The following is a 19,356-nucleotide window of genomic DNA, read 5'->3' on the forward strand; positions in this document are numbered from 1 at the left end:
CAGCCTGCAGTTGACTCAGGATTTGCCTTTCAGGTTATATTGGACAGCTCAGAAAGAGATTATTCGGTCCATCGTGCCTGTGCCGGCTCTTTGCTAGGTAGATAGGTTTCTTGTGGGCGCTTGCTGCCGCCTTTCCTGCATTATAACAGTGACCATACTTCAAGAAAAGTTACCTCATTGGCAGTAAAAAAAAACAGCTCTGGGGAATGTCTTGCGGTCATGAAAAGCGTGCGTGGTATTGCAAGTCAGTCATTTTCTTGAAAGAAGTCTTGGGAGGAATGACCAAAAGCGAAGATAAACTACAACTCCCAGTCGGCACCGAGGCGGGATCCCGCCACTCGGTAGGACCCGGATGGAGGGTTACTATGGGGACGCGCTGACGTTGAGGGCGGGAAGCCCCGTAGCGCTGCGGTTGTTGCGCAGTTTCGGCGTCGGTTGGGATTTTTTTTTTCTCTCTCTTGCTGTCGGCGAAGCGCAGGCGCCAGGAACGAGGGAGAAGCGCGAATTGATCGAGAGATCGACTGACCTCCAGCAGCTTAGCGACCGGACCCACAGCTCCGGCAGAAAAAAAAAGTCAGAGAAAACGGCTGACCCACACCGAGAAACCACCTTACCGTCGAGCCGCGCCGACAGCCCCGTTTCATCCCCACCCGCCGCCATGAACAACCAGGGCGGCGACGAGATCGGGTAAGAGCGGAAGCAGCGAGGAGCTAGGCCCTGAAGCCTTCTCTTGAGTTTGGAGATCGTCAAAGTTTCGCCCCTCTCCTCCTATTTAATGTGTGCGGCTGCCATTACGAGTGGCGGCGACTAGCGGCCCAGGTTTCTACCACGTTTTTCTCCCCCGTAACATTATTAACTGGGCGGAGAATTAAAAGGGACCCGGGGAGGGAGGAGGTGGATGGGGTAATGGCGCCTGAAAAGGTCAATGTCCAACCGGGAGTGAGGGAGGAATTTTATTACCTTTCGCTCTCGCGGGTTGAGTTTCCATCCCTCTCCTCTCTGGGACCCGAGGAGTTTATGATGGTGAATTCGTTGGAGCCCTCTCTTTGAGGGTTCCTTGGCCTGTGTTTCCTTCCAATTGGCTTTCCCCTTTCTAGTTGTTTAGTTGATCTCTTTCTCCCTCCCCTCCCCTCCCCCTTAAACCACGATGTTGGGGGGAGGGGAAAGCATGGCAAAGGGCAACGTCGCACACGTGTAGCCCAACCAGCATCACAATAAGCCTTTTTATTTATAATCTCGCTTTTCTCTCGTTCCTCCTCCCTTACAAGCATCAGAAAGGTAGTTATTTCCAAAATGTTTTATTAGTGGGACTAGGAAATATTTAAATGTTTGCCCACCACGTGCTCTGCCATGTCTGTTTCTCCGGGGGGGGACTAAAAGTCCGCTGAAATGTTTTTGAACAATAAAAGTAGTAGTTTTAAACGTATGATCCAATTAAACCGAACATCTGATAATCGATCAATCCGCCAGTTAAAAATGCGTAGATGCTAACAGATTACTAATGTTAATTATTTTTAAGGGCTGTGGTAATGTATCTTTGTGCAACTTAATATTCAGACAACTTTAAATATAAATTCCCACTGTGCCCTCCTCCTCCCACAATTTTTTCCCGAATCTAAACTGTTCCAAAATGGCCTATCATTTTCGTACTGAGTATTTACACCTGGTGTTACACAAATGAGTATGATCTCCGGAATTATTTTACGCTGTCAAGAGACCATATGTGAATAAGAGTGGTGCTTGGGAGCAAAAATACAAGATAGTATGTAGAGCTGGGCTATCTCTAACTTTGTGCTAGTGCTTAGTTTCTGGCGCTTGCTAGGAAGTGAATTTTATTGGCCCTCAATGGGCAAGTGGAAGAAAGTTACATGATTCAAGCAATATATGAAAGTTAGAAAATCAAAATACTGTGGGTACTGGAAATCTGAACAGAAAATGCTGGAATTATGAGCAGGTCAGACAACATCTGTGGAGAGAGAAACAAAGTTTATGTTTCAAGCCAATAAGCTTTCAATAGAACTGGATAAAGTTAGAGATGTAACAGGTTTTACACAAGTACAAAGGTAGGGGAGGAAAGAAAAGTATAATAGGCTGGAAAACCGGAGCGGTTAAGTGACAAAAGGGATAATGGTGCTTGGCAAAAGGGTGGTAATGGGACAAATAAGGAAACAAATGTTGGGTCTAGAGCAGGTGTGAATGAAAATATTTGGTGCTTACTTTGTTGGGAACGATATGTCATGCAACAATGAGAAATGGTATCTCTCACCTTTGGGAAATTGGCCTGCAGTTCTACATCTTTGGTGCGTAGCACAGATACACCAAAGTACTAGTGTGTTTTTCGGTTGAGGTGAGTAATTCATATAATTTCTGGTTTGCCAAACAATCTTCTGTACTTTGAGCAAATTAGTGTGTATTTTTAAAGCATTTATTTATCTAATTTGGTGCTGAGATTTGTAAATTTGTATTAAATATTTTTCTTGTTTCCTAGAGTTGCAGTGAACATTTTAAAAGATCCTAATGGTTCTCCATATTTAAGAACAAGGTGTAATTCATTACTTTTTATAAAGTTGAGATTATTTTGATTTAACGGTTCACCTGGCTTAAAGAACTGGACAGACAGTACTGTGAATATCCAAAACAAAGTTAGCCTATCAAAATACATTTTCTGCAATCTCACAAACCCCATCACCCTAGTAGCTGTCAAAGTTGCACCAATTGTACTTCTATTGCAAAACCAGTTCTGCAATGCCAGTTACAACTCACGGTGCAGTGGACATTGTGCACCAATTATGGGATGGTTTCTACGACTGGATTCTCAAAGAACTCTGTGAACAGTTAACATTGCTCTTTGTACTGTTTTACTGGGGAAGGTGACATACAGACCAGTAGAAGTACAATAACTGGAGGCAGATATAAACTACTCAATCCTCTATAACAACTCATTGCATTTATACAGTGCCTTTAACTTAGTAAAACATCCCAAGGTACTTCTTTGTTTTCAAAGAAAATGTAATACCCAGCCTTGTAAGGAGAAAAGGATGGCCAAAAGGTTGGTCAAAGAGAATCTGTCTTAAGGAGCTTGTTAAAGGAGGAAACAGAGGTAGAGACACAGTTGAGAGGAAATTCCAGAGCATTTTTTTGGGGATGTGGGCATTGCTGGCAAGGCCAGCATTTGTAGCCCATTCCTAATTGCCAGGCCATTTCAGTTGAGTCAGCCACGTTGCTGTGGGTCTGGATTCACATGTAGGCAAGACCAGGTAAGTACGGCAGATTTCCTTCCCTAAAGGACGTTCGTGATCCAGATAGGTTTTTCAACGATCCATGATAGTTTCATGGCACCATTACTGAGACTAGCTTTCAATTCCAGATTTTAATTAATTGAATTTAAATTCCGTCAGCTGCCGTAGTGGGATTTAAACCTGTGTCCCCAGGGCATTAGCCCAGGCCTCCGGATTACTAGTCTGGTGACATTGCCACTATGTCTCTGTCTCCCCTGTGTATTGGCAGCTGAAGGCATGTCTGCCAGGTGATTCAGTTAAAATCGGGAATACTCAAATAGCCAGAGAAGAGTAGCTCCATGTTGTGGAGCTGAAAGAGATTAGAGAGGGAAAGGTGAGGTAATGGAGGGATTTGATAACGCGATTGAGAATTTTAAATTTGAAGCCTTGCTTAGGTCAGCAAGCAAGCATGGGTGATCAGAAATTGGTGTGAGTTAAGACACAGGCAGCAGAGTTTTGGATGATTGCGAGTTTTCGGAGTATCGATCGCGTGAAGCCGGCCAGGGGTGCTTTGGAGTAGAGTCTAGAGGTCATGAAGGCATCAACGAGAGTTTCAGCAGCAGGTGATCAAGGCAGGGGTAAAATTTGGCGATGGTAGAAGTGGAAATAAGCAGTCTTAGTGCAGGTACAGGGTTGGAAGCTCATCTCTTGGTCAAATATGACACCAAGGTTGAGAAGTGTCTGGTTCTACCTCTGCTGTCAAGGAGAGGAATGGAGACAGTGGCTATGGAACAGTGTTTGTTGCAGGGACTTCAGTTGACCCAATATAAATTTCCCACCTAAACATTTTAACTCCAGCAACAAGCTGTTGTGCTGCCTTTGGCTTCTGTTAGTACCTATGATTAATTGTTCTGTTACATTTTATATTGGATTTTTTGCAAGTCTATTCTTTCCCTTACGTTCAGTCTTTTGTTTCATTTGGGGTCGTTACAAGTATTCACCTCAACTGTCTTAATGCTTTATTAAATCACTGGTGTCCACGATAAGACTGAGGGGGTCTCCAGTGCTGGTTCGAAATTACTATCTTAAAATGGCTGTGTTCTGAAAACCAGCATTTAAAAGAAAAAGACTTGCACTTATATAGTGCTTATCACCACCCCCCAGACATCTCAAAGTGCTTTACAGCCAATGAAGTACTTTTGAAGTGTAGTCACTTGTATTGTAAAACAATTGTGTGAGTCAGGAACGTGTTAATGTTCAGTTGTAACTTTGTCTCTGCCTGCTTTATTCAGATGAATAGCTGTTTCAGCCAGATGAATTTTGCAAGTAGCTGAAGGGATTTGATTCCAACACTCCAAATGGACGCTGGTCCTTGAAATGCAAACGTTTGTGTCTTTGGGTTCTTTATGTTTGGCAGCTTTTTTTTTGAAGATACGCTTTCGACGTCCTTTGTTTCTGGTCAAACTTTGAAGACTACTGGAGATATATCTTGGCACTCAATTGAAGTTCATTGTTTTAGTCTATCAGGATAAAAGCTGGAGATTAAGGGAGAGACAGAGAATTAAATGTAAATCTATTGTTATGGATCATTATCTCGTTTAATGTGAAAATTAATAAGGTTTCCATCCCTCCTAAATTTGAGGAGCCATAGTTATGTTGAGTAAACTCAATTGCTGTTATTTTATAGAAGTATTCTCACATTTGATTAAAGTCTAACCTCTGAGTTGATGGTGAGTACATTCTACCATGTGATTTTTCAGATGGCCTGTGTTCTACCCAGTAAACTAAATATCACATCACATTGTATTTGATGATAATGGGAAAGCTACATAACTAAATAGTGCATTTGAAGTCTCGAATTCAACCCTCCTCGGCAGTTTCAGGATTGTCGTAAATTGCCTTGAGGCCCAAGCTTACTTAGTTGGCTCTGGGGATTAGGTGAGCTCCTATGCAAAACACAATCTAATGTAACTTTTTTTCTGCTGGCAGCAAATGGGGAAAGTCTAGTGCATCTAACCACATAGATTGTGTTTGTGACAGCCTGAAAAGGCAGGGAAAATGCAACGGTGGGCTTCTTCCTATAACCCTATGCTTTCCTGCTGTAGCCTTTCCAACAGCGCATGATTACTCGAGAGACTAGAGGGACACAGGAAAGATAATCTGACTTTTGATACTAGAACAAAACATCTTGCTTCTGAGTTAGTACACCCGGAACATAGTATTTGTGCAAATGTATATGTGCTTCTGAATTGTGATGATAACAGATGGCAACCAAGTCAATTTTATGTCCGAAGGTTGAGTTCAAACCCCACTTACTCCAGGACTTTGGAAGTGTGATCTGGTTTACTTTTGGTAGGGAGGGGCTGTGTGCTGTATTGTTTGATCAAAAAGGCAGAACATCAACATGATCTTGTTCAGTTGGACTGTTTACAAACGCTAAGCATGTTGTCTTAACCAACATCACCAAAACCAAATTCGGTCCTCTCATTTGCTGTTTATGGGATTCTGCTGTGAATATGCTGGCTGCAATGTTTGCTCCCATAGCAGTGACCACACAGTGCTTTAGGACATCACGTGGACATGGTCAGATGCTATTTTACACGTGGGTCTTGGTTAAATAACCACCATTATTTAAACCTGTATAAAAATGTTAAATTTTTTTTGAAATAAAGCTTGAGCATTGCTTGTCTTCAGTGTTACAAACATGTTGCTTTGGGGTTCTCTGGGAACACTCAAAAGTAGTTGACTGAAATGTGTATATAATAGTGCTCTAAAATTGAAACCATGGTTACAGGTAGATTAAACCAGCAGCGGAGCAGCCACTTAGTTTGCCTGAGTATTCACGAACATTTACTTTGGTGTTGAAAGAAACTCATGTTTATCTTGGGTAACCTAGAGTATGGCAAATGCAGTTCTATTCATTTGGCAGGAAGATAGGTCAGAATTATCCTGCAAAAGAGGAGTTCTAACTAGTTGATCTTGAGGGTTCACGCACAAACAGAAATAAATCTTGTCTACCTACTTATTTTCCAGTACCATTCTCATATCTACCTTACTATATGGCCCTTACCTGTGTACATCTGACAAGCTCCGCCTCTTTGGAATGGCTGCCAATGGTGAAGTGAGGGACACATAAGAGGCGAGAGTCAGAGGAAATAAAAGTTCAGGGGCTGGTGGAGATTAAAGATAGGAGGTGTTGAGACTATCGAAGCATTTATATGCAAGTTTGAGAATTTTAAATTGGCTTCCCCAATGCCTGTGGATCAAAAAAGTTGTGGGTGATAGTTTAGCAGGACCTGGCGCAGTATAAGATAAATGTAGTCTAAACTAGCATTTGGCACTGTAGTGAGGAAGTATTATATTGGGGGTGCTGTGTTTTGGTTGGGGCGCTAAACCAAGGCTTCAACACCTGCATGTTCAGGCGGAAGTAGAAGATCCCGTGCCACTATTTGAAGAAGGGAAAGAGTTCCTGTCTCCTGACCAATCAATGTTTGTCGCTCGCCAAGTCTGATTTGTTTTTGTGTTGCCATTTATCACATTTTATGGGTAATTTAAAACTGGTCATTAATAGCTTGGGAGCAGACATTCTTTGACATCGCTTATTGAAATAGCACCATGCATTTGCATTCTAATAACTAGATTGGTTAATGTCTATTGATCGTTATCTGCATCTTCCATCTACATGAAATGATGGACATGCAGCAAAGCAATTGGTGGTGGTTAGTTTCACATGGTGCACTTTTGCTGAAGAGACAAATCCATGAGAGGCAGATTCGCCACAAGTGTCGCCTGTGAAGTGGTTATCAGGCTTCATTGGGTGCTGTTTTCGGTGTTGGCGCCTGCTGTTAAGCTGCTATAGCCCCTGAAGCTCATGGTGGTGCACACTGGCGCTATTTACATTTTGTTGGCGAGTGTCTCCCATATGTGAAAAGCATCCTTGAAGCGGAGCTTTTGGGGGTCCTACTGATCTTCTGTCTCCGGCTACCTCCTCGTACAGAATATCCTTAGAATGTGTCAGTTTTCCATTCCGCAAACATGCCCAAGCCAGCGAAGTCGCCTAAGCTTGATGAGTGCTAGCATACTTGAGATTTGCCTTTGAGAGCACTGTTACATTCATAATTTTGTGCTTCCATGAGATGCCAATAATGCACCACAGATATTGAAGATGAAAATTGTTCTTCCTTTCTTGAAAGCTGTCAGTCGTCCATGTTTCACAGCCATACAGTAAAGTGCTGAGAACTGAGGCCTCATAAACCAGCATCCTAGCCCTATGGTTCAGCTTGTTTTTTTTTCCATGCAAGTTTTGAGAGTTGGCTAAAAGTGGTGGCTGCTTTCCCTCCGAGAGTCAGATTGTTAGTCACCACGGACCCAAAGAAGCAGAATTTGCTACCCAGTTCCAGCGGATTTAATGTGATTTGAGAGTGGAGATGTGACACCCTGTCCCATAACCACAGTTTTCCTAATGCTTATAGAAAGGGTGAACAGGTTACAGGCCAGGGAGAGATAATCCATGAGTCTTTGTGGCTGTTTCCATGTTGGCAACTATTGTTTGTCATTTTAATTCAAGTGTTTTCCTAGGGTAATCTGAGAACATAAAACTGAAATAGCAATGGCTGAGACATTTAAGTGTTCACTGTTTCTGTATGGATTGTGATTGAATATTTCTTTAATAAAATTATGGGTTAATTTGATACTTTTGAGAGAAAATTTGATTAAACATCTAATCTGCAGACGAGTATGAACTGCACCTGGCATTCTGTAGATTGAGGCTGTTGGGCACATGGGATTAAGGCTACACGTGTCGAGGGTAACCATCACTGGTTGGGTTTATCAGCCTATTTCCTCTTGTATCTGTGTCAGTATTGGAGTTGCATTAAAATGAAAATGAGAACAATTACTCATTAAGGTGAGAATGTTCATCTTGTATCTTAACACCAGTTTTATATAATTTCAACAGTTTCCCGTTCTGAAACACTATTGCATATCATCTCTTATGAATACTTAACAGACATGGCAAGATTGTTTCAGGAAATGCTAATACTGGTATTTGTCTTTATATTTCAGGAAGCTGTTTGTGGGTGGTCTTGACTGGAACACTACACAGGGTGGGTTATATGCTGTTCTATGACTTGTGCTAATGATAAAGTGGAGTGAAATTGTATTATCTGTTTTGCAAATGATTGAAGTTAAAAGATGACTTAATCCAAGTGTGGTCTTGAAACAGTGCATATTTGATTCCTTTGCTGTCTAGTGCAGAGAGCCTAGGCACTCTTCAATGAAGGTTCCATGTTGTAAGCAAGTGAAAATAATGCAATAATTCAACACTGGATACTCTAGGTGAAACTTTTCCAATTTAGGTTTTCTGTCCCTGCATCTTGTTTTTCCCTCTCTTTTCCTTCCCCCCCCCCCCCCCCCCCCCCCACCTCTGTTTTCCCCTCCCTCCCCCAATTAATAGTTTGTCAGTTACATTGCCTATTCAGAAGCTTAAATTTGCAGTCTGCGCTTGGAACTTAAAGATTTGAAGCAGGAACCTTGAACACAACTACCCAATTGTTTTTACTTGATATCTTCCTATGATAGTTTTGTACACCAGTTTGTAGATTGGAAAGCATTTTATTGGCTGTGATAGCTGTTGAAAGTGAAGAAAAACTGATTTATGACTTAATTTTTATATTGTTACCAGAGACACTCCGTGATTATTTTTCCCAATATGGAGAGGTAGTTGATTGTGTCATAATGAAGGATAAAATGACAAACCAGTCTCGAGGTTTTGGATTTGTGAAGTTCAAGGATCCAAACTGCGTGGGCACAGTACTAGCCAGCAGACCTCATAATCTTGATGGAAGAACGGTGAGTTGATTTTAAAACTAGTACTAATTGAACATAACATTCCTCAAATAGTAGGATTTAAAATACTATAAAGCTGCGAGTAGGTTTCCCAACACTTGAACCATCCACCCAAGAGGCATTAAACAGCTGATCTTCTGGTGGGTGTTTACTTGTTGCCTTTCTCGGGCAATTCTTCAGTCCTATTTCTGACAATTCATATAATTTGCAAGTTAGAAGCTTGACAGTTGAGCTGTCCGTGTTCTGCCCTGCTGTATCCATTCTGTCTTGAAATAAAAGTCTTGCTACATCAAACTTATAGATATTCGATTGATGAGCCCAGTCCTGTGTCTTGAAGTTTCAAAATAACGTCTTTTGAACTACTTGAATCTACTGTGCTTTTGGGAGAGCCATGAGGAATGATCTGCAATGACTGCTGACTGGTTAGACGATAATTTTGAAGTAATAGGGCTATATATAGCAATTTTTATAGGATGCTTTTAGGTGAACAGTTTGTTACAAAGTTTCATTTACAAGTGTAAATAAAATAATTGCAATGTACAAATATATAACCACATTGTAGCTGGAAAATTCAATTTAAGAACCAAGTTACTTGAAAGTACTATCCCATTTAGCACGCTGGAACTGCCACACAACACGATGGTGGGTACCCTCTGAAGACAGGACTTTGTCTCCACAAGGACTGTGCTTTGGTCACTCCTGCCAATATTGTCATGGAGAGATGCATCTGCAACAGGTAACTTGGTGAGGACGAGGTGAAGTAAGTATTTCCCTCTTGGTTCCCTCACCACCTGCCGGAGCCCCAGTCTAGCAGCTATGTCCTTTAGGACTTGGCCAGCTCGGTCAGCAGTGGTGCCATTCTTGGTGATGGACATTGAAGTCCCCCACCCAGAGTACATTTTGTGTTCTTCCAATTGGTGTTCAACATGGAGAAACACTGATCCATTGGCTATGGGGTCGGAGGGTGGTAGGTAGTAATCCGTTTTCCTTGCCCGTGTTTGACCTGATGCCATGAGACTTCATGGGGTGCAGAGTCAATGTTGAGGACTGCCAGGGTAACTGCCTCCTGATTTTTAGACCACTGTGCTGCCACCTCTGGTGGATCTGTCCATCTGTTGGGACAGGCCATCGCCATGGATAGTGGTGTCTGTGGGACAGCTCTCTCAATTTTGGCACAAGTCCCCAGATGTTAGTGAGGAGGACTTTGCAGGGTCGACGGGGCTAGGTTTGGGTTTGCCATCGTCATTTCCGGTGCCTAGGTCAATGCCAGGTGCTCTGTCCGGTTTCATTCCTTTTATTACACTTTGTAGTGGTTTGAAACAACTGTGTGGCTTGCTAGGCCATTTCAGAGGGCAGTTAAGAGTCAACCACATTGCTGTGGGTCTGGAGTCACATGTAGACCAGACCAAATAAGGATGGCAGATTTCTTTCCCTAAAGGACATTAGTGGACCAGATGGGTTTTTACGACAATCAACACGAGTTTCATGGTCACCATTAGACTAGCTTTCAATTCCAAACTTTTTTTATTAATTGTATTCAAATTCCACCATCTGCCATGGTGGGATTCAAACCCTTGTCCCCCAGAGCCCGGGGCTCTGGGTTACTAGTCTAGTGACATTACCACTACGCCACCGGCTCCCTTCCCAATCTGGTTGACTCTTAATTGCCCTTGACAATTGAATGGCAGTTAGGCGTGGGCAACAAATGCTGGCCTTGCTGGTGACATCCACATCCCATGAAATAATTTTTTTAAAATAGATATAATATAGCATGAAGTAGATGAATAGTTTATGGGTTGAGATACATTGGTAAGATCTGGTCAAATAACCTGACAGCAACTTGCATTTATATAGCGCCTTTAACAGAAAGTCCCAAGGTGCTTCACGGGAGAGGTATAAAGCAAAATTTGATGCCGAGTCACAGATGGCCAAAGGCTTGCTCAAAGAGATAGGTTTCAAGGAGGAAAGAGGTTTAGGGAAGGAATTAAGTGGCCTTTTCTGTACATTTTTTCACTTACATTTTAATTTAAGATTTTTTTTTTTGTAGATTGATCCAAAGCCATGTACACCTCGTTCCATGCAGCAAGAAAAGCCAAAACCAAAAGAAGGTGGTGGATGGGGAGTAAGTATTGGGCAGAAAGTGCTATGCTGTGGACTACACTGAAACTCCCTTTTCTTAGTGTATTCAAACCTATGGTTTCTTATAAATGTTGTTTTTCTGTGGTAGAGGGCAGTTTTCAGTAAATTGTCTCATATTTATAATCCCTAATATTTGGGGAGTGGGAAGGAAAGAAGAGGTGTCAGTTTGTTTGTTCATGTGTAAACCTGGTTTAAAAATTTTTTTTTACTGGTTGAGTCCCAGTGCATTGTGCCACAGAGTGGAGACATTATTGTGTGCTGCTGAGTTCCTCGGCTCTAGCCATCGTGGCTAAGTGTCATTTGGAAGATAAGTGATCCTTAACTTGGGAATAAGATAACTGGAGTATTTGCTTTTACTGCCAAATGGCCTTGGAGTGCTGGCAGAGGCCTGGGATTAGGTTAGGGAAGACCTCTAGCTTTGAGGAAAAGGAAGAAACTCGATTTAGTTTTTGTTCTCAACAAAGTTGCATTGGAAAGTTTTACTTTTAATAGTTTTTTTCCTAGTAGTCTAATTAGTGAAAACTTTCAGCCTCATTCATGGCGTCAAGATGAAATATCAGCTATAGTAATGACCCGAGCACTACTGATTTCCAAATTGCTAGTAAGGCATATCATTTTCTATGTTTTAAATATGTATTTGAGTCAGTCATTTTTGGATCACAGTATGCACGGTTTTATTGTCGTTTTGTAAATACTTTTTTTTTGACTTTGCAGAAGGGTTCACAAAACCAGAGCAGCAATAAATCAAAGAAGGTATTTGTTGGTGGAATTCCTCACAACTGCAGTGAGACAGAGCTCAGGGATTACTTCAAAAGGTTTGGAGTGGTGAGTAATTTGTCATGTTAGCACTTGTCCTTAATTATTTGCAGAATATTCAGAATGTTTCTTTATATCCAGTGTCGAACCTTTTTTCCTTATTTGTCATTTGAGTTCTATACTGTGGAGATTTTAAAAACGCGTTTCACAAAGTGGCCACTTGGTGTTTGTTATGTGGAATTTTTTTATCTGCCCAGGTGAAATTCTTCATCTTCATGTGATGGATATTCTGCATATTAATAAAGTGCACAGTATAGAAGGGAGTCATTGTGTGATGTGAGAACAACCCATTAATCCAAAAACTCGCTTTCTGAAAATAGCTTGGATGTGTGCAGATCTGTCCTGTTGTCGCTTTTTCTATATCTCCCAGTAGAATTTTTAAAAATCTGTAGTATTGCATTTCCTTTGCTAAATGAAATCTGTTGGTTCACTGTTTAAGTGCAGGAGATAAGTGTACCTGGTTGCATCTACACCAGCTAAAATGTAGATGAAGATAAGAAATAGGAGCTGGAGTAGGCCATTTTGTCCTTCAAGCCTGCTCCGCCATTCAGCAAGATTGTTGCTGATCTACCTCAACTCCACCTTCCCACACTATCTCCATATCCTCTAATTCCCTTAGTGCCCAAAAACCTGTCAACATCTGTCTTGAATGTACTCAAATGACTTGAGCACCACAGATCTCTGGAGTAGACAATCTTCCCTCGCTGCAGGAACCAGTCGAATGAATCTTTGTTGCACTCCCTCCAGGACAAGTGTGTTCTTTCGTAGGTGAGGAGATCAGAACTGGACATGGTCCTCCACTTATGGCCTCACCAGTGCCCTGTACAATTGTAGTAAGGCTTCTTTACTCTTAAATGCCAATCCCTTTGCAGCAAACGCTAACATAATATTTGCCTTCCTAGTTGCTTGCGGTATTTGTATGTTGACTTTCTGTGATGTGTAAAGACGCCCAGATCTGTCAGCACACATTTTCCAGTCCCTTGCCATTCAAAAATTATCCTGCTTTCACTTTTTCCTGCCAAAGTGGATAACTTCTCAATTTGCCACATTGTATTTTATCTGCCATGTTCTTGCACACTCACTGAGCGTCTTCCTCACTGCTTACTTCCAATCTAACTTTATATCGTCAGCAAACTTGGATACATTACACTCAGTCCCCTCATCTAAGTCATTAATTATATATTATAAACAGCTGATGCACAGATACTGTTCCTTGCAGTTCCCTGCTAGTTACAGCCTCCCAACCCCAAAAATTTCTTCTTTATTCCTCAATCCGTGGAATATAATGAGGACTGACAACAGGGCCACACTCAACTGTGTGATGCTCTGTGTGGTTTGATAGCTTGCTGATGGATACTATCCATCCTTGCACATGGTAAGTATGGCCCCAGAGATGCTGAAGGACAGCCTGCACTTGTAGAACCATACTTTAGGTTAGGTGTCTATGCCAAACTTTGAAACAGCAATAAACAGATCTTCCAAATGAAGCTGCTCTGAAAGCTTGCGCTATATAGTACAAACATTTTCTTGATGCTGGGAGACATCATTTTGTTGATCTGTGCTTGAATTATGAGTTGCAAAATGTCTTGATTTCTAGCAATTACACTGCAGAATAACATGCATCTATAATGCAACTTTGCTTTACTTCAACTGCACAGTATTGTGAGCACATTGTATGAATTGTCCCCCCACGATAGTTAAAACATCAGGTGTTTCTGCTGCTTGTTAAGGGCAATTTCCTAAAGGCCACTGAAATTTCTACTTCATTATCCAAAAGTGGGCTGAATCACGATGAGTTTTAACTGCTATGGAGGTACTCCCAAATGACAGTTTCTTGCCAAGTAAAAGGAACTCTTCCCTGTCCAGTACTTTTAGTTTTCAATATGCTTCTGTCATATGTTGGAGTTACTTCTTCTGAGCCACAGATTGAAGCAGTAATGGATTCCATTGTAGATTTGAGGGGGAAATCGATAAGTTGTTCCTATTCAATGCATGTTGATTAGAGGGATATAGGGGCATAGAACTGAATAAACTGGCTTTGTCCAAATGGAATTCTCTTGACTTTCAGTCCTCCATGCCCATGTGTTTGCTTTATTTGTTTGTCTTAACATAGAAAGCAGGAGCAGGAGTAGGCCCTTCGGGCCTGCTCCGCCATTCAAAAAAGATCATGGTCGATCGTCTAATTCAATACCCTGTTCCCGCTTTCTCCCCATGTCCCATGCTCCCTTTGGTCTTGCTGCTTTTGATATTTTGATTCTTTCTTTTAGGTCTCTGAAGTGGTAATGATCTATGATGCCGAGAAGCAGAGGCCCCGAGGTAAAGGCTGATCCACTTTGTTGCTGATTTAATCCATCTTATATTCAGATGACAAACTGTCTCTTTTAAGCCATACAGTACTTTTCACTATGGGTTCTCAAAGAATGTGTATGTGACTCAATTTTCCAATTTTTTTTTCTTAAAAAGACATTGAGAAGTAATGTTAATCTAAACTTTGACAATCACAAATTAGAAATATTTAACTTGATACCAATGGAGGAAGGCTATACATACTAGGTTGCTTACTTGGGAAAATCAAGCATTTTATACAGCACTATTAGAAATATCAATGTATGACTATTAGAGTAACTTCTCTGGTAGGCTACCAGTTTGTCATTCCCTGTAGCTGTTTGTTGCGAGGCAGTAAAATTCTGAATTACGTAAACTTCACATCAAAGACTTAATGTGCCTCTGGAAGACTCCTGGACCCTGTTAAACTTTCTATGAAAAGCATTATTTTAGTGGAATGCTGCTCTTTTGTATGAGACTAGCATTAAAATTTATTTGGTAAAATTATTGCTGTAACAGAACGCAATTTAACTTTGGACAAGTGATCAGTATAAACATAGTGAATAGTTGTAAGGTTTTAAACAATTATTTTGGGTGATGCCTAAATGAGTAATGCTGAAGTTGTATGAAAGTGCTTGTATGTTGGGCCACAGATATGAGCTTTCCCTGGTTTGTTCTTATGCATGTAATGGGGTCATGCCTCATTCCAGAGACCTAAAAACAATTCAGGCTGACACTTCAGTGCAGTTTTAGATGAGATCTTTAACCGAAGTCACAGTGGGAGGTGCCATCTTTCAGATAAGGTGTTAAACTGAGGTCTCATCTGCCCCCTCAGGTGGATGTAGAAGCTCCCATTGCCTTATTTGAAGAGCAAGGGAGTTTCCCCAGTGTCGGGACCAATATTTACCCTCCACCAATATCACTAAAAGAAATTAACTCATTATTTATCTCATTGTTTGTGAGGCCTTGCTGTGTGCAAATTGATTGCCATGTTTCCTTACAAGTGACCACACTTCAAAAGTGCTTTATTTGCTGAAGTAGTGAAATTTGCTACATAAATGTAAGTTCTTGTATATGAAACTTTACAGTCGAACATTTTGCCCCTTTTTGAGTTTGTTGTTTGCAGTCAGGACTATTCCACTGTTTTCAGTGCACTGTCACATCACATTCACAGAAGATTCCACTACATGACTTTGTAGGTTTAATGAGGGTCTTTTGGTAGTTCACAGCAATTTCATTATCGTACAAAAGGTGGGTAGTGGTCTGGTTTGCAGGTATTTAGAATGCCTCAGCTTGAAGGGGAGATAGTGGCGTAGTGATAATGTTACGAACTTGTAATCCAGGGAAACAGGTTCAAATCCCAGCATGGCAGCTGGTAGAATTTAATTAATTCATTTAATTAAAATCTGAAATTGAAAGCTAGTCTCTGTTTCATGGCACCATTAGTATCATCGATTGTCGTAAAAACCCATCTGATTCACTAATGTCCTTTGGGGAAGAAAATCTGCTGTCCTTACCTGGTCTGACCTGCATGTGACTCCAGACCTATAGCAAATTGGTTGACTCCGCTGCCTACTGAAATGGCCTAGCAAACAACTCAGTTGTCCAAGGCAATTAGGGATGGGCAACAAATGCTGGCCTTACTGGCGATGCTCTTATCCCATGAAGAGAAAAATAAATAAGTCTGACTCACCACTTGATGTGATCTCATTATGCAAGTATTACCAGTTTTCAGCCATGCTGTTGGATAGAATACTTTGAGGCAGTGCATGTGTGTTACGAAAGAGGAAATACATGCTTTTGTCCTAACCTGCAGTTTGCAAGCCCAAGGAACTGTATTGTCAAGTCTACAGTCCAAGTAGTTGTGTTTCTGCTAAAGAAAATAACTAGTGTTCAAAAGACCACAGAGCTGAAGCTGCAAGTCATTTTTCCACAGTTGTGTGATCCTTGCTGGCCAAGTTCTATCAGCCTAATATTGAGGCGCCATAATAATGTTGGTGATGTCCTTCCCTTTTGACCCTGGCACCATCTCTCCACTTCAGTGTTGTGGCCAGTGACTAGACTGAGCACTGAACTTGCTTGTGGTAAATTGGGAATTTTAACCCAATGTTGTATCATTGGTCTAAATATGCAAATATAGCAGATACAGTGCCACCTTGACAATATCAAAATTTGGACACTGAAGGGAGAAATTACACCTGAACTGAAATATAAATGGTACCCTGAAGAGAGAAATTAAATAAATGTTAACTACAATATATTTAAGTACGTTCTGTTGAGGTGGTAAATGGATGAAATGAGCTTTTGAGATGGGCAATGAAGGTTGATTGCATCAGTAAATTCAAGAGTTAGATAAGTATTTGGAGCGATTATAATTTGAGTCATGGGATATGCTATTTTCTAGATGCAGGAACTTGTCAGATAGACTGCCCAGTATATTCCTATGGTAAATATTTTTATATATTACAATGCAAGACCATGACCATTTAAATCCAAACTTATCTCACTGGGAGGAAATTGTATCCAAGCATGTGGTAAGTGTATCCTGTACACTGGACAATCAGCTGAAATAAAACTTTTATATGAATTTGAGTAGAAACACCCAAGGTCTATAGAGGCTGAATGTGGTGTGATCAGATTGGTAAATTGCAGCCAACTTAAAGCTCTTAAGCTGTAAATTCTTTGAAATGTTATGTAGAGTGAACTCGCTTTCACAGTTTTATTGAACTGTAAATTGCTAATGGAGTCCATTTGCCATTTCTGAGAACCTTTTATGAAGAATCTGTATGTGAAAACCTTTCTATACTAGTCAGAATGCTTATTAAAATAGTTTCAAGTTTTTGAGCATCATGCTCCATTTTTGAGTCAGTTGATGTCCTAACAAAATTGAATGCACTTTTTCATCAAAGTTGCTGTATTTTCCTAAATAAGATTCAGGTTTTCCAGGTTTATTTTTGTCACATATAGATATGTCAATTGACCTATTATAGAATCCTATTTTGTCAGCTATTATATCTGAAACCTTTTTGCTGACTGTCAACTTTTAAAATCTAATCCAACAAGAAGACGTTATCATGGCCTTAACTGATAATTTACCTATTGTAATTAGTTTGTCATCTGAATCCATTCATTTACTTTGGATACTCATTTTCAAGATTTTTGTGTCTAATATATACGTAAGTTAATTAGTCTTCAGTCTTAGATTCTTTGCTTTGTTATTTAAGTATCATAATTTATATATGCAAGTGTTTATTTAGTTAAATCTAAGTGCAGTAATGTTAAGAAACATGTATGTGCCTTGTTTTGTTGTAATTAACTTATCTCTTTAGATTTTCTTTAGGTTTGTGATAAGTTGTATCACACAGGTACAGGCCAGTTCTACACACACAGGAGGGATGGGATATGTCTGTCTGGGAACTGCAAGACCTTTGTCATTTGCTCTTGTTGCTGACAGCAGAATTTCCTGCTGCAAAACCATTTGGCCTGTATCTTTGTGTATCAGATGTTTTTAAATAGAACTTCTCAGGCTGACCAACACTGTTGGATAAGCTTTGAGGGTGCTGCCAGTAGTGTGTATATATATATATATATATATATAATATATATATTTTAGTTTGGTTTATAAAGCTATAGCACTATGTTGCTGCTGTCAGCACTAGCTGCAAAGCAATGTGCCTACCAAGAGGAAAAACGCAGGGTTTCAGATAAGACTGGTTGGCCCCAAAATTACATTGCTCTTTCACCAGTGGTTTTCTAGAAATCAATTGAAAACTGCAAATCAATTTTTCATATTTTAACCTCACTATTTTAGTTTGTTTTAAACTTTATTACTGTTATCCCTGGCCTCCTTGTTTTGTTTTAGCTTTTGGCAATGCCCAGCTGAACTGTAATGGTGTCCAGATGGTTAGATATTTGAGATCCACAGGCAAATAGAAAGTGGTAGTGTATCAGACCATGAGTCCGGCACTACATTTTAGCCATGTTGCTCAAGCCAAGTGCTTCCCTCCATTCCCTTGCTAATTTGTGCTGCCACCTAATGTGTAGTCCGCCTTTGGGTATTCCCAGCTTAGTTACACTGTTAACATTTGTTGTGAAGAAAGCGGAATAATAGAGGTTTGGCGTTTATGATGAACGTTGGCTAATTGTATAGTGTTTTCAATAAGTTCTGCATGCATTTCTGCCAAACGAGGTCCATCTTTTGGAGGTACTGTTTTTATAGTCTTGTTCCACTATTGAGTAGCTTGGTATTACCACAATTATTTAATAAAGGTAAACTGCGTATATTGGCTGACTTGCATTGCAGTGTATAGTTCTAAAATGTCAGCTTCTGTAATTAGTCCCTTTAAAACATAGGAACCCCTTTATCATTTTCTTATATTTGAGGGCCAACTGCTTGCATTCTTAAGGACATTGTAATAACCAAATGTACCTAGGGAAGCTCTGTAGCTAAAGCAGTTGAGTTTCATAAATCCAGCTTGCTACAAAAATTGACACATTTTGATTTAAAAAAATAAAATAAAATTCATTACAGTTCTGAAGCTGAGGTTGGTTGACCAGCTCTGAGACTTCTGCTACGGCTATTCCTTAATATGTTGGTAGGAGGTACACAGGAGTTGCCCATGGAGAGCTCTCCCTTTGATGTTTCTCCCCCTCCCTGCTGGAAGAAGCACTGGCCGCCTTGTTTAGAACCTCCCCACAGCAATTAGGCTGAAATTAGGAATATAATAGTGAGATGAATCTAACTGCCCAACATTTATTGCTTTTCATAAGTAGTCCTAATATGAATTCTTCTTCCCTGCTCCTGTTAATACCCTATAAATGCATGTGTTGCCTTGACTGAGGCTTCAATGTTAATTTAAACTCTTCCCAGTATTTATCATTTTCACTTGATGTCACGCTATATATGCAAATAATTTACATTTAAATTTTTCATTGCGATTAGAAGCAAGAGCAGATCTTCAAATGCCTTGTCAGTTTCTTTCAGTCTTGATGGCTGGTCAGACCATAATGC

The 19,356-nt window shown here is 40.5% G+C and overlaps 1 protein-coding gene across 4 annotated transcripts in view; it reads left to right on the top strand.

Annotated features, from left to right (window-relative positions):
* Positions 1 to 404: 404 nt before the first annotated feature.
* The window catches only part of dazap1 (DAZ associated protein 1), a 29,369-nt gene continuing 10,417 nt past the window's right edge, over positions 405 to 19,356 (top strand). Inside the window, exons 1-6 of one of the 4 annotated variants that reach the window (XM_068016178.1) lie at positions 405 to 687; positions 8,283 to 8,323; positions 8,902 to 9,068; positions 11,113 to 11,187; positions 11,919 to 12,029; positions 14,288 to 14,336. In XM_068016178.1, the coding sequence (XP_067872279.1) occupies positions 659 to 687; positions 8,283 to 8,323; positions 8,902 to 9,068; positions 11,113 to 11,187; positions 11,919 to 12,029; positions 14,288 to 14,336 (472 nt within the window). In that variant the 5' untranslated portion in view covers positions 405 to 658. The remainder of the gene's footprint in view (positions 688 to 8,282; positions 8,324 to 8,901; positions 9,069 to 11,112; positions 11,188 to 11,918; positions 12,030 to 14,287; positions 14,337 to 19,356) is intronic. The other 3 variants (XM_068016179.1, XM_068016180.1, XM_068016181.1) reach the window with 3 other exon arrangements.

This window comes from Heterodontus francisci, chromosome 36 (assembly GCF_036365525.1).
Source record: "Heterodontus francisci isolate sHetFra1 chromosome 36, sHetFra1.hap1, whole genome shotgun sequence".
Lineage (NCBI taxonomy): Eukaryota > Metazoa > Chordata > Chondrichthyes > Heterodontiformes > Heterodontidae > Heterodontus > Heterodontus francisci.